The 15,825-nt window shown below is 51.0% G+C and overlaps 1 protein-coding gene across 1 annotated transcript; it reads left to right on the top strand.

The window, feature by feature from the left end:
• Positions 1 to 9,119: 9,119 nt before the first annotated feature.
• Positions 9,120 to 12,418, top strand: LOC149335116 (uncharacterized). Its single transcript, XM_089553591.1, has 2 exons — positions 9,120 to 12,067; positions 12,388 to 12,418. The coding sequence occupies exons 1-2, from the start codon at positions 9,120 to 9,122 to the stop codon at positions 12,416 to 12,418; spliced, it is 2,979 nt and encodes a 992-aa protein (XP_089409717.1).
• Positions 12,419 to 15,825: the final 3,407 nt, after the last annotated feature.

Raw genomic sequence — 15,825 nt, 5'->3', positions numbered from 1 at the left:
TAGGGGTAGCTGGAGAAAGAAGAATGACTGTGTAAGAACCAACAAAGAAAAAAAAATAAGGCCAACGTGACCCGAGGCGCCCCGCAGCACAAAATAAGGTAATGGGCCCCCATACTTCAGCAGCGGAGGTATACGCGGTTTCAATCGGCGCACTATAGATGTACAGTACATGCCGTCTGCTTCACGCCCCTAGACTGGTCCAAAATCGGGCCCGCTAGAGGAGGTGGGTGAATGTATCCTTGTCTGCCTGCTGCGCGCGGCCGCTCTCCACGCTTTACTTGGGTTTTCACAGTCTTTTTTTTTTTTCTTGCTGTTTGCCGCATGTTGAAATTTGTTGCGCTGCTGGTCTACAACGGTAATCGTAGTGCTGGGCGAATATACGGAGAACGGAGAAGACATTTTTCATGATTTTATTGACACGTATCATTCCAGTTTCTTTTACTCTAAAAGAGATATTTCTCAAACTAATCTGCATGTCTATGTTACAGCATTCCGCACAATACAACTAATGTGCGTCGACGCACTACGGGCGTTAAGTTTCTCTCAAACAGCGCAGCTCATATTTCTGTACATCGTTTCATGCATCATTCACGCAATACATGTGCGGCCATTCCCGCGGAATATTCACGCAATAAAGAAGGTTCAGTCTGTGCACACTAAGTGCTCGTAATTTAATGCGTACAGGATGTACCTTGCAATCGTCATCGTCCTAATCACCAGCCTGACTACGCCCACTGCAGGGCAAACGCCTTGTTCGACCACCTTGGGTGCCTCACGTACACTGACATCGCACAGTACACGAGCCTCAAGCATTTCGCCTCCACCACAATGTGACCGAAGTGGCTGGGATCGAACCCGCGTCTTCCGGGTCAGCAGCCGAGTACCATAAACGGTTAGCCACCGCAGCGGTTGGTGGGTTGGTTGTGACGACGCCACGCCACAGGGTCACGTGACCTGGGTGGCGCACCTAGGTTGTTTCTCCGGAGGGCGGCCACCGGGGCACCAACCAGACGCCACCGGATTTTTCGCTCACAACGCCGACTTTCTGGGTAACGGTGGCTTTAACGCTGTCGCGTTAAGATAATCTCTCTGAATGCAACTGAATATCCTAGGCAGAAGCCGCGTCAATCATGAACACATGCACAATCAGTGCTACGCAATACACGCAAGAAACAAAAGTGGCAGATCGTACCTGTCCATCTAAAAGGGTAATCCTTTGTTCGAGCAAGCACGGGATGATCCGCTTGTCTCAGGTCCGTAACGGAACTGCCCTTCACCGGGCTAAACACAACCAATGCGCACTCGGAACAAGGCACTCACCGCGCTATGGCGGCGCGTCAGGGAGGGCAGGCCAACGACGAAAACACTTTTTATGCGATGTGATAAGGTGGCGAACGAGGATCTAGAGGGATTAGTACGCGCACTTCCTGCAGTGCAAGTGGAGGTCCCTTGGGGGCAGATGATCTGCAGCAGAGGTGAATTCGCAGGCCCGTTCGTTGTCCGCGACACAGCAGTTATCGGGCACCCCCTTCGAGCGAACAAAACATGAGCGTTGCGCGGGGCGCTCGATGCGCCCGCAGATCGCGCACAAAGGCTTGAAACCACGTTCATTGCTCTCTAGGCTTCTGAGGTCGGCCCGAGCGCCGCAATACAGGTTCACATCTGGGCGGTTGCAACGTGCGCCTTGTTCCCCAGGGGGGAAAAAAGTACTTACTGCCGGCCTAAATAGAGACATTAAAGTCTTCATATGAGCCACCGCAGCGCCAATCGAGGCTCCGTCCGAGGTGCTCAGTTAGGTCGGCGTGAAACACCAACCCGGCGATTAAGATTGTCCTGATTTGATGGTGTTGATCTCTTTTATAATCAGTTCTGGTAATTCGCCCATATTCAGACATGCATCGATGACAGCAAGCATACACAAGTTTTGCAGCGTTGGTGCTAAGTGCAACACGTGCAGGTCCGTCAGATCCTCTTCCGCCTCAGAGATGTCCTCGAGATCGTCTTCCTCCACAAGGCTGGGTGGAGGCCCGAAGCCACCGAAGACCAACACCCTCTCCCCAAGCACACAGCAGCCGGGCGAGTGCCTAGCACACGGGCCTGATCCACTGGGCGTTACTTTAGTCCAGCACGACTTTTCAATGTCATACTTGTGCATGTCTGCAAAGCATGTGTTCAGCACTTCGTTGTAGCCACGGAAGATATACAGCTCTCTCTCGTACACGAAGGCAGAGTGACACTCGCGCCCCTCCGGGGCCACGCCTTGCACTTGTGGGCGCACCCATGTCGCAGTGGTCGTTTCCAGATAGTATAAGGAATTGTCATATGGGTCGTCGGGTCGCGAGTCTTCTAGGCTGCCACCCCAAACGTACATTCGGGTTCCGATGGCGGTGGCCGTGTGGCAGTAGCGCCCGAGGGGGGCCTCTCCGCTGGTCGGGACACGATGCCACTCCATGGTCTCGAGGTCCAGAAAACGTACACAGTTTGATGAATCCCTGTCCATGCCACCAAATATGTACATCCGGTGACCAAGCACGCACGCCGAGTGGTAGACGTCCGCTACCGGGATTTCGCCGCTGACATCCGGACGGCTCCATGTCATGGCTTGGGTATCGAAGCGGCATAGACCGTTAACCGCTGGACTGAAGTGCCATCCGCCCCACAGGTAGGCGCACTTATCGTAGGCTACAACGCTATGGCCGTCAACGCTAATCGGCCCATCACCGGGTAGCGATTGAGCCGGCACGAAATCCCACCCTGACGATGCCGGGTCAAAGGTGTACACGTCGATGAGGCACCCTGAGATTTCATCACCGCCCGGGAACGAGGTGTCGCAACAGTCGAAAGAGTAGATCTTCCCTTCGATGGCGACAGCCTTGTGATTAAGGCGTCCTGGAATGACGTTTAACCTCAGCGTCCACATTTTGCAATGGCAATCAGTTGTTACGAAAGATGAATCGGGCCTCTTTTCTTTACAGCTATCAGGCGCACTCTAAAATCAAACCTGGTAGGCGTTGTTCGTTTTTCTCGAGATCTTCGTTTCACACAGTGAGCTGCTCGTCCGTCGTCTGCCGGAATCACGGTGTGGTCGGCTGTGTTCATATCTGCACGGGAAAAAGAGAGGAGGAAGACGCGATGGAAGGCTGTCTCCGGGAGAGTGCCAGGCGAGGGGAAACGCTCTGCACTGCGGGCGGTGCATGCGCATGCGCGTGCGAAGGCGACGCTTATCGTATTCCTCTTCACCTCTGTTGAGCGCATCGTTCGGTGTGATGACGTGATGCGTGAGAAATATTTAGCCACTTGACTAATGAACATTTGCCTGATTGATTTGCATGTAACCGCTATTCGGGCCCGTGCACGTGGGATATTTCAGGCGGGCAGGATATTTCGAACGGAAGAGGGCAGAGTCCGCGACGACCAATAGCTGGATGTGCGACTAAGGCCAGAAGAAAATACAAACGCCAGAGCTAGGCTTCCATTTGTGCAATCGCCAAGTAGCGTGCAAAATGACTGTGAAAATCTGGCTGCAAACGCACAGCCCACCAAGATCGCTCATATCACGGGATTCAAGGGCACGCACCTCCACTATCTAAGAAAAAACGCGAGCCTTAAGCCATGCGTGCCTCGATTTTTGTCGCTGCAGTTCCCGTTACACGTGGTAACCGTTTTGTCAGTTTTAATACTGAACTACAAGTTCAAAGTGTTGGTAAATATTTATACTAGAGCAAAAGGAGCACAAACAAGACGTTGGAACAAGGGGGTCAATTTATTGTAAATGTTCCTTTCCATCCCAAATAAACACTAAAAAATGGTTTGGGTTTTTTGAGGTTTAACGTCCCAAAGCGACTCGAGCTATGAGAGACGTCGTAGTGACGGGCTCGCTAAAACTTCTGGAGGATCCGGGGGATTTTCTGTAAAGGGCTTCACCTTGCAGTTAAAAGCAGCGGGGCATGTGATTTATTCAAAGCATTGGCTTTAAGGACAGTGAAGGAAAAATTAGTTTTAAGCTAGTAGAAATAACCAAGCAAAAGTTATCTGACTGGTGGCTAAAATCGAGACAAAATCAGATTTCACGAGTCATGGCTAGGTGGAGTGAGTCGCCGCCCCATTTAAAAGGCTCAGCCTTATCCATCCACCCATCCTGGAAGGAATGAAATAATCGCAGGGCTATCGGCCCGAGTGGGAGCGCTTTAGTCTTCGCCAGCACCCAGCAGATAGCACAGGCTGCTGCGGCTGAGCGCTGGAGGCGTTGGCGGCGTCAAATGGCGGCAGTAACGGTTTGTAGAGGACACCATTCATCGCTACGCGTGTTCCCTCTGCGGGGTGATTTCCAGAAGCACACTGTTGCTGCCTTGCACGCACGCGCTGTGCATGACCTGCAAGACCGCCACCTGCCAAGATGACGCCGGAGGCCTTTGTCCCCTGGACCGGGAAGCCTTCGACGGTGAAGAGTGCACGAAGATTCCTTTCCCCGAGAAGAAAATCGAGTGTCTTCAAGTAAGTGTGCAGTGCCTGATTAGCAGTTTACTTAACTGTCCATTTAGCAAAGCTATCGTGAAGCCGATAAGTGTTGGCGCTCGCACGCCTATATTCGTTTACCATTTTATGCACGGAGCTCGAAGCCATTACACATGATACCTGAAAAGCATTGTGTTATTATTTTTTTTTACTCCCCGCCGCGGTGGCTGAGTGGTTATAGCGTTCGGCTGCTGGCCCGGAAGACGTGGGTTCGATCTCTGTCATGGCGGCTGAATTTCGATGGAGGCGAAATTTTAGAGGCCCGTGTACTGTGCGATGTCAGTGCACGTTAAAGAACCACAGGTGGACGAAATCTCCGGAGCCCTTCACTGCGGCGTCCCTCATAGCCTGAGTTGCTTTGGGACCATAAGCCCCAATAAACCAAACCAAATTTTAGAGGCTTAGCGCCACTGGTCGCTCCCCGAACCTCCCAGTTAGGCTGATTCCAAGGATGGAATCCAAGATGGCGGCCGTCATAGCAACGACATTGTATTAGAGCGTTAAGCTCTACTTCTCTCGTTTCGGGTCTCAGCGTTATGCGTTATAGCGCAAATCGTAACCCAGTGGTTGCCATGGTCACCGAGGCGGTTACATCATGGAATAAAATAATAACAGGTGTCAGCTTGATGCCCTAGCACCACAACTGGAAAGTTAATTATGTAGATCCGGTATATATATACCGAGTGTCCCAGCTAAATGTAACCAACTTTTAAAAAAGGCGAAGTGTCCTAGTCGAGTGAAACCAACTGAGCGTTGTTCATAGTTGCTTGGTCTAGTAATGAGTATTTCTTTTCGCTCTTCAAAGTGAATTAGTTAAGGTTAAAAAGCTAACTTTCTAATTATTGACTTCAGGAAGAGAGTGTCAATGAAAAAGCTTGAGATCGCCTCGAAAAACCGCTAGTAGTGCTGTTTCCGTCAAGTTACGATTTACGTAGCTTCATTTATTTGCCTTAAAAGAAAGTTATCACGTGACCAGCTGCTCGCTCACTTCTCTTCCCCAATGTGCACCCAAAGTCTCATCGCGGAGAGGACTTCAGGAAAAACTGATTTTATTCTTTAAGGCGCGTCTTGGGACGTTGAAGTGGCACAGTTATCTTGTGGAAGCTTTTTTCTTATTGCTTGGGTTATGGTTTAAGTCCGGTAAAAAAACTTTACGTAAATATTGCTTCGCTGCAAATGTCTCAGTAAGCTCTTTCTCAAAGCGATCTACAACTTTTCCATGGACACTTTGTTTCTCAAGTCAATTAAAAAGGTAGTTAAGCTTAACTAATTAATCAACCTTGAAGAACGAAAAAAATACTGCAGACTAGGTCACGCAACTCTAAACAACCCTCATCTGGTTTCAGACGGCTAGGACATCCCGTGTTTTCGAAGAGCTTGGTTACATTCAGCTGGGACACCTGGTATATATCCCTCACGAGGGTGCTCTTGCGGGCTAGCTGGTTAAACATTGCTAGAAGTCCTCCCTATAATTTTATAGCCTTTATAGATTTCAAGATTTTATCGCTTTGATCCGGCCCTTTACACCGCCCCTGACGTTGACTCAACTGCCAGCTTTCCTCGAGACTATTTAATCTGTGTGTGCACCTTTCGAATTAACTTCAGTTGTAAGTCAGCGCCTGTCTTCTACGCTCCTCTGTCCTGTGTTTGCGCTTTTACCTTTTAGCAATGTAATATCCCTGTATGGCAGGCGTCAAATTTCGTCGACTAAGCCCCGACATTCGTGCAAAATTTGTGGGCCAACCGTTTGCCGCAGATTGTTACGGATGCCGTCATACGATTGGGCGTTTTGTGCAGCATAGCGTTACTAATTAAGTTAGAGCCTAGCACGCGGCAGGGATTCGAACCGGCACAACACGTACCCCCAATTCCGCGTCTTTACGAATCTTCATATGAACACTGCGGCTCAACTGTTTGCCGCAGAGTGTTTAAGGTGTTGGCATACGATTTCTCGTTTCATGCAGCATAAACTTACTAGTTAAGTTAGTCTAGCTCGTGTCAGGGATTCGAACCGACTATCTATGTTATGCGCGTTAACGCTCTATATACGATCGCTAACTCAGCGTTGGCTGATTTTTTTTAGAGCGCAGCTCTTTGGCGTCCGTTCCTGGATTTCGCGTCGGCGTCGTCGTCGGCGTTGTCGTCGGCGTCGGCCTCGTAACCAGCTCCGCCCCCCTTTCATCCGCAGCTGGGGTTGACTCACTATCGGCGTCAGCGATCAGTCAATCGCTGCTATCTCTTCCCTCCTCCCTTTATCGTGTTGTCCGCTTGCTGCGCGCGCTTCTGCCCCCATCGTTTGCCGCTGGGTGTACACGCCGCACCCCTCCCCCCTCTTCCTGCGAGTCTCCGGTTGTCAAAGCGCCGGCTCGAACTTAATTCCTTTCTTCGCTCCTCCTCCAATGCAACCCCTGTGCGGTGGCAATCAGAGCCAGATCGGTGGCGGCGGATCTGTATATGTGCACCGCCCGAGCCGAAATTGCCGCTGCCGTTCGCCCTGTGCGGTGGCAATCAGAGAGCCAGATCGGTGGCGGCGGATCTGTATATGTGCACCGCCCGAGCCGAAATTGCCGCTGCCGTTCGCCACTGCGAAATTATCTGCCAGTTCTTTCTGAGCCATGAGCGAGACGACCGATTTAAGTCCTCCGTCTGCTAAAAAAAAAATTCTGTGATAGCGCATACATGTGTTGCTCGATTTCTTTGCCTCAATCTATCGAAAAGGTGAAACAGCTTATTTGCTGCGCTCAAATTTCGCATTAGGAAGTAACGTAATCGTCGGTAATTTTTTATTGCAGGTCTGTTGGATGCAGATAAAAGCGCTAGCTTTGGGTTGCAGCAGTGTTCCTACAAGCGGGTGACTTTGCAGCGACGTTATTCGGGCCGGCATCTATGCGAATAGGACGAAAGTTAAAGGCCGCGCGCTTACCTGGTTCGCTTAACGCTACAGGCTTCAATGTTCATTTCTGAAGCTCAGCGTGTTTCAGCATCACTGCACACGTGACATCTAGTGCAGTCCTTCTATGCATCGGTTCATTAATTTACTGTAATTTTCTGTCTACATTCGGCTCCCGGTGTATAGACCGTAGGCATCAATTCTAGCTGAAAAAAGAAGAATGTTTACTTGATTGACTGCACCCGGTAGATAAAACATGGCTGGTGTAAGGCCGCTGCTAATTCCAGCTGCAACTACTGTATAGGGCGCTGCCCTCGCGGCGGTGGCTGTCCATTGTGAACGACAGCACCGCCGCTACCTTCAGGGCGCCCCCACCCCTATCCCCCCTTATGCATACGCTAACGTCGGAAAGGCGCCTGATGGCCCACAGCGGCCTTGAAGGGTCAACGCTCTTTTCCAGCTACCACGGTGCAGGGCGCTGCCCCCGCGGAAGGGGCTGTCCCATTATGAACAAAAGCCCCTCCAAGCACAGTGCAGTAAGGAGTTGGTACGCACTGTTATCTTCACGATGGCTCTGTCAATTTGTGGGAGAAAACAGGAACCATTTCCTAGCTGATCTGCCGAACTGACAGAGAGAGCCCAGGAAAGCACGATTCGAGCATTTTTTGGCGACGTGGGGAACGACATGCGTTCCTCACTTTTATCCGCCCGCTCATCGATCACGCTTGTCCGAACGCCCCACCGTCTGTGCCGTACCGGCCTCTCTCTCATCTATTGTTTAAGCACTGAGGACAGGGGGTACGCATCTGTACCAAGATCTTGACTAGCAGTGCGAGTGGAGAAAGGGGGGGGGGGGGGGGGCGGCGGCGGTCTGCTTGGGACAGGTCAGAAGGAGACCCCCAACGGGAGAGGACGTGCATGCTCTCTCCACCGAGAGAGTAGTGTTGTATTTGTTACTTTATGTTCTTAGCGAGCCCCTGGGTTTGAGGCTGAGCTCAACCCACGGGGTAGGTCAATGATTGGAGAATTGATGCTTGGGGCGGGCCACTTAAAATGATCGCCCCATTTCTTTGTTTGTTACGGTTATAAAAACCGAAGTAAACGGATGGAGAGCAGCCTGAGCTGGGGCTCCATGCTTAGCATGTAAAATTCTGCTACTAGGCTCTAACCTGCGGGGTCGAAGAGTAAAGTAGCGCAGTTTGTTTTTCCCTTTGTAAATTCATGTCTGCTGTTTTCCAGTTTTGCTCCTTGTATATGTTGTAAATATATGCTTCTCTTATATTTGTCATCATCTACGAGGAACAACGCCTCCTGGTCTTCCTTCACGCCGAATTAACTAGAGGAAGGGTTTGCGAACCTTCCTTTGAAGAATCTTTACTGGCGCAGTCGGCAGGATTCGGCACGTCTCATCTCCAGGAGCTGGCATCGCAGCAACAGCCACACGCCATCGGACACGGAGCAGCGAGGAGCTGTCAAGGGACAACTCCAGCTGGTGGAACGGACGCATCATCCGGGCTCTGGGCGGCAGACAACAGAAGATCTGCGCCGGGTGAGTGGGATTTCTTGCGTTTTGTTGAAGCAGGCATGGTGGTTAGTTGGTGAGGCTCATGGTTGAGACGAGAAAACAGTTAGCTGCTAAAGATAGCGAACCCAATCCTGAGGACGAAATGAGGACGAATCCTCGCCAGGAGCAGCAATCAGTGTAGAAACGGGGATGGATGAGAAAGAGGTAGCAACTCTGGAGGACGAGTTTAGTGGGGAGAGCGGGTCACAGACCGGCGACCAGAGACAGACATTGTCACTAGACGCTACATCAGCCGATACAGAGAGGATGGCTATTCGCCGTATGGAGTTAAAAGTGGAAATGGAGCTACGAATGCGCGAAATTGAATCCAGGGAGCGATTGGCACTCAAGCAGATGGAGCTTGGGCTGTCTAATGGTCGACTGTCACCGTTTGGGTCGGGACAAAGCGATGAGCGGTGTATAGGCCCAGACCCAATAGCGCAATGTGCGAAAGTCCTGAAGGGCTATGGAATGCCATGTGATGCTGATGTGCCACTGTGGTTTGAGGAGGTGGAGAAGCTGTTCACTACTTTCAATATTTCAGACAGTAGCCGAGTGCACTTAATAATGCCGGCACTGACAGAGCGAGTCAGGTACTTGCTTCGTAACCTTGACGGAGCGGAATGCACGGACTATGAGGCGGTAAAAACAGCGGTTCTAAGCGAATTAAAACTCACTCCGACGGAGTATCTTGAGAGATTTGAGAAAGCAGCAAAAAGAAAGGAGGAGACGTGGGCTCAGTTTGCGTCTCGTGTGAAAACTTACCTAGCGTACTACATCCAGTCTAGAGGGGTAGATTCAAAAGAGGCTTTGATGGATCTCATGGTTTCCGATCGCATTAAGGCAAGCCTCAGCCCGGAGGGAATTGAATATGTGCGCCTCCGCGAAGGAGAAAGTTGGCTGAAGCCTAAAGAAGTATCGAAGGCTCTACAAACCTTTGAGCAGGCAAAAGGCAAAGGGCGCGCTACAAAGCAGATTACGACACCAGCACAGCATGCGGGCCAAAAACAGTCCAGTAATGAAAAGCCCGCAATAAAGTGTCATCTGTGTCATGGGCTGGGCCATTTTGCTAGGAATTGCCCGCGAGCAACAGGAAGTGAACAGCGCCAGAAACAAGCATATGTGCACAAGCAGAGGGTGCAGAGGGTCACGCTGGCGGATGAGACAGAAGTCAAGAACGCGGCGGTAAACCAAAGCACACTTTTAACTGCGAAAGTGGAAGTGCCAATGCAAGGTTCGAGGGCGGCTTCATCGAGACTCGAGTTCGTAGACCTCCTTGTATGCGAAAACGTCGGTACAAAGGCATTACTCGACACGGGTAGTGAAATCACGGTAATAAGGGAGAGCATATTACCGCAGGCGCGGACGGAACCATCAGGGACGGTGAGGCTAGTGTCGGCTTTCGGCAGATCTATTCAGGCGAAATTGGCGGCGATCCCTGTAAGAATTTCTCAACCAGGAACAGTCGCAGGCGATCAAAAGATAGGCATAGTGTGTGCCCTCACTGATGAGCTGGCTGATGGGGTGGACTGTTTACTATCGTTAGAAGACTGGCAGCTACTTAAAAAGCACAGTGATGAGGTGCACACAACAAGTAGGAGTACTGCAGTCAGCCTGGTGTCCAACCAAGAACCTGCAAGCGCGGCAAATCAGAATGGCGAGGCACTGACATGCGAGGTTGGCAGGGCGCCAAATGACGAGGTTCCGCGAGAGGAAGGAGAGCCATGCGATAAGGACGATCCAGTTTCGCTGGCTAGCCAGCGAGAAACGTTTCGAGCGGCGCAGCTCGCTGACGAGACCTTGAGGAAAGCATGGGAAAATGCTCAGCACGGAAAGGCGGGTATGTTTGTTACCGAGGGATTGCTGCACCATTGCGACTCAATAGCAGGTACTAAAGTGCGACAATTGGTGCTTCCCCAAGAGAGACGAAAGGAAGTTCTGTCCTTGGCGCATGAATCGCTGTGGGGTGGGCACCTGGGTCCAAGGAAGACCAAGGCCCGCATAAAGTATAACTTCTATTGGCCTGGTATGGAAAAGGAGATTTCGGCGTACTGCCAGTCATGCCATGGGTGCCAAATCCGCTCAGACCGGCGTCACACTGACAACATACCCATTACCCCATTGACTAGACCTGAACACCCCTTTCAGGTTGTCAATGTAGACGTCATAGGGCCTCTTGATACGCCATCTGGCAGGGGTCACAAGTATGCTTTGTGCGTGGTTGATTTATGCACGAGATGGCCTGAAGTCGTGTGCCTTCGTTCCCTGACTGCAAGGGCTGCATGTGACGCTCTGTTGGAGATATTCAGTCGAACAGGGGTTCCTCAGACGGTCTGTTCGGATCAGGGAACAAATTTCAAGGCTCAACTCACCCAGCTGATGCTAGAAAAATTAGGTTGCTCCCCTAGATTTTCCACCCCCGAACACCCTGAAAGCAACGGGACCGTGGAAAGGTGGAATCGGGTACTAAAGAACATGCTATTTCACGTGATAGAAAAGGACCCGAAAAATTGGGACAAGCTGATCCCTTTTGTGTTGTGGGCGTACCGCGAAGTTCCCCACGATACCACGGGCGTAGCACCCTTTCGGCTGTTGTATGGTCGAAATCCGACAGGTCCGCTTACGGTTCTTCGCCAAACGTGGGCAGGAGAAGTCAGTGTACCAGCAACGCTCAGGGAGGAACCTGCTAAGTACTTAAAACAGCTGCAAGAGAAGTTTGAGATAGCGGCCAATGTGGCTGGACTCACAAGCACTGCGCGACAGGCTAGTTACGCAGAAGCTTACAATAGGAGAACGCGGAATAAAGTTTTTAATGTGGGGGATCAAGTGCTCATTTTCGGCACAGACCGCGCCACTAAGATGGCTCCTAAGTGGCTTGGTCCTGCCACAGTCATTGGTTGCGAAAGGCAGCATTCGTACTGGGTAGAAACGGAAGAAGGAAAAAGATCAGTGGTGCACGCGAACCGAATGAGACCGTACTACGCGAGGGTCAGCCATATTGGCGTGGTTTTTGATGAAGACCATGAGTTTGGGGAAGTAGAGTGCGCACCACGAGTTGCACCACCTCCACCAGACGAGGACATAGTACCATTAGAAAAGTTAGCCCACCTGAGTGAGCAGGAGCAGAACGAAGTTCGGGGGTTGTTCAGAAAACACCATGCACTTTTCGATGGCAAGCCTGGACGGGCGAAAGTAGGAAGGCATCGAATTGATTTAGAAGAGGGGTTCAAAGCAAAGAAAGCGTTCCCTTATCGAGTGCCCGAACTGCTCAAGAAAGAAGTGAGCCGCCAAGTGGATGAGCTACTTAGTTTAGGTTTAATCTATCCTGTAGAGAGTGAATTCGCACACCCAGTTGTGTGCGTGGGTAAGAAAGATGGGTCAGTGCGAATGTGTATTGACTACCGAACGTTGAATGCAGGGACTCGTTCAGACGCATTCCCAATGACTAACTCCCAGGAGCTAATTTTTAGGGTTGGTCAGGCGCAGTTTATCACGCTAGTGGATTTAAGGCGTGGCTACTGGCAGGTACCGATGGACCCGCAAAGCCAGGCGCTTACCGCATTTGTGACCCATGAGGGGCAGTATGCGTGGACAGTGATGCCGTTTGGGCTAAAAAACTCTGCAGCGACCTTCCAAAGAATGGTCAATACGCTTTTATCTAAGCACCAAGCCTACGCCACTGCCTACCTGGATGATATAGCGATTTTCTCGCATACTTGGCAGGAACATGTGGAACACATCGATACCATCTTTTGGCTGCTTAGGAGGGCGGGACTAAAGGCTAGCCCAGAGAAATGTCAAGTGGGACAGCCTCACATCCGCTATCTAGGACACATAGTGGGTTCAGGGACGCATGCTCCCGACCCTGAAAAGATATCCGCCATAGAAGGCCTAGTGCAGCCGAATACAAAGAAAGAGCTGCGAAGCTTACTGGGACTGTGCGGATATTATAGGGAATATGTACCCAAGTACGCTGAAATAGCTGGTCCCCTAACGGCCTTGACAAAGCGGGGCGTACCCAACTTGATCCCGTGGCCAGAAGATGCGCAGCGCGCATTAGAAAACCTGAAAGACTCGCTCTGTAGAGCAGTGGCGTTGAGCACTCCACAACCTCATCAGCCGTATTGGCTTTTCACTGATGCATCAGCGACGGCGGCCGGGGCATGCTTGGCACAAATGACTGAAAAGGGCGATGAAAGGCCTATAGCGTTTGCAAGTCATCGCTTCGATGCGACTCAGGCGAGGTGGTCGACCATAGAGCGCGAAGCGTTTGCTATTATGTGGGCTCTGAAAAAGTTCGATTATTGGCTCTTTGGCGCAGTGGTAAATGTCGTCTCTGATCACAACCCACTGGCATACTTGACAACGTGCACTCCACATGGGGCAAAATTGGCTAGGTGGGCGCTGGCGCTCCAGCGTTATAACATAACGGTGAAACATAGAAAGGGCGCTAAGAATGGAAACGCAGATGCGCTATCCAGGCTCCCCAATTTAACATGGGAGTCAGGAACTAGCGGTACCACCATGCCGGCCTAGACAGGCGTGAATGTTCCCACTCAGCCGACGTGGTTGGTGCACGGAACTGTGTGGTGATGACGAGACTTGTGAAAGTGTACTATATGAGAACCCTCAGCTGAGTTAATGAGTGTTGTGCGCGGACTTGTGAACCGCTGTGAACAATGCAGTGAAGCGGTGTGTGTCTGTGCGCGAGAAGGTGGACTCTCCGCAGTGTAATGTGGCCGTATATTTGCCAGATCTGTACGCCAGCATGCACCGGTGTTGTGTTTTATACTCTTTTTTTTTTGCTTTGAATGGTTCTCGAAGCGTCGAGGTAACCCGGAGAAACTGTGTCCCGGGAGGACCGACAGTGCGGGCGGTAAACGTGCTGCGGTCTTTTTGTTAGTCAGTATAAACGAGCTGATAGCAAGCTAGATTATACTCTTAGAGGGGGCGTGTAAGGCCGCTGCTAATTCCAGCTGCAACTACTGTATAGGGCGCTGCCCTCGCGGCGGTGGCTGTCCATTGTGAACGACAGCACCGCCGCTACCTTCAGGGCGCCCCCCACCCCTATCCCCCCTTATGCATACGCTAACGTCGGAAAGGCGCCTGATGGCCCACAGCGGCCTTGAAGGGTCAACGCTCTTTTCCAGCTGCCACGGTGCAGGGCGCTGGCCCCGCGGAAGGGGCTGTCCCATTATGAACAAAAGCCCCTCCAAGCACAGTGCAGTAAGGAGTTGGTACGCACTGTTATCTTCACGATGGCTCTGTCAATTTGTGGGAGAAAACAGGAACCATTTCCTAGCTGATCTGCCGAACTGACAGAGAGAGCCCAGGAAAGCACGATTCGAGCATTTTTTGGCGACGTGGGGAACGACATGCGTTCCTCACTTTTATCCGCCCGCTCATCGATCACGCTTGTCCGAACGCCCCACCGTCTGTGCCGTACCGGCCTCTCTCTCATCTATTGTTTAAGCACTGAGGACAGGGGGTACGCATCTGTACCAAGATCTTGACTAGCAGTGCGAGTGGAGAAAGGGGGGGGGGGGGGGCGGCGGCGGTCTGCTTGGGACAGGTCAGAAGGAGACCCCCAACGGGAGAGGACGTGCATGCTCTCTCCACCGAGAGAGTAGTGTTGTATTTGTTACTTTATGTTCTTAGCGAGCCCCTGGGTTTGAGGCTGAGCTCAACCCACGGGGTAGGTCAATGATTGGAGAATTGATGCTTGGGGCGGGCCACTTAAAATGACCGCCCCATTTCTTTGTTTGTTACGGTTATAAAAACCGAAGTAAACGGATGGAGAGCAGCCTGAGCTGGGGCTCCATGCTTAGCATGTAAAATTCTGCTACTAGGCTCTAACCTGCGGGGTCGAAGAGTAAAGTAGCGCAGTTTGTTTTTCCCTTTGTAAATTCATGTCTGCTGTTTTCCAGTTTTGCTCCTTGTATATGTTGTAAATATATGCTTCTCTTATATTTGTCATCATCTACGAGAAACAACGCCTCCTGGTCTTCCTTCACGCCGAATTAACTAGAGGAAGGGTTTGCGAACCTTCCTTTGAAGAATCTTTACTGCTGGGTTTTTGTTCAATCGTGAGTAATATTGAAAAAAATATAATGCCGCATTGTGCGCACTTTATATCACCCCCAAAAACGCAAATTTGCATTTATAGGTGTACAGCCAAAGCGCTATATACCGGACTTGAGTGTAATCTGCTTCTAGCTAGATGCGGCACTACTGATTGATTGGTTTGGTTTTATGGGGTTTAACGTCCCAAAGCGACTAAGGCTATGAGAGACGCCGTAGTGGAGGGCTCCGGAAATTTCGACCACCTGGGTTCTTTAACGTGCACTGATGGATGGATGGATGGATGGATGGATGGATGGATGGATGGATGGATGGATGGATGGATGGATGGATGGATGGATGGATGGACGGATGGACGGATGGACGGACGGACGGACGGACGGACGGACGGACGGACGGACGGACGGACGGACGGACGCATAGGAGCGCCCCCTTTGAAACGGGGTGGTGGCAATTGCCACCATGCTCAGCTTTTCTTTACTTTTTTTTTGTTTACTGTGTTGGCAATTCTCATTAAGAATCGCCACCATCTTTACCTACGGTTTTCTACAATTCTAACCTTATGCCTCATCTCTGCTTTTCAGCCACCAATCCTCCAATCGCTTTTTGCTGACTTCCACTGCAGATTTATTTACATGACCATTGTTATCTTTAAACCCTAGGGCCTCAGGAAGAGTGACTGCGCCTCGTGCCAAGGCCGCATGGGAGCCATCTGGTATTATAATTTGAAAACATCTTGACACATTTTTCGCGATTAGCCAAGGCATTGGCCAAG

This window comes from Amblyomma mixtum, chromosome 7, assembly GCF_055824585.1.
Source record: "Amblyomma mixtum isolate Tamu chromosome 7, ASM5582458v1, whole genome shotgun sequence".
NCBI classification, from domain to species: Eukaryota; Metazoa; Arthropoda; class Arachnida; order Ixodida; family Ixodidae; genus Amblyomma; species Amblyomma mixtum.
This window is presented reverse-complemented; position numbering and strand designations above follow the sequence as displayed.

Coding starts and splice junctions, on each gene's coding strand:
- LOC149335116 (XM_089553591.1), top strand. CDS start 9,120: ATGGATGAGAAAGAGGTAGCAACTCTGGAGGACGAGTTTAGTGGGGAG. Junction 12,068..12,387: donor GACATAGTACCATTAGAAAA/GTTAGCCCACCT, acceptor CGTTGAATGCAG/GGACTCGTTCAGACGCATTC.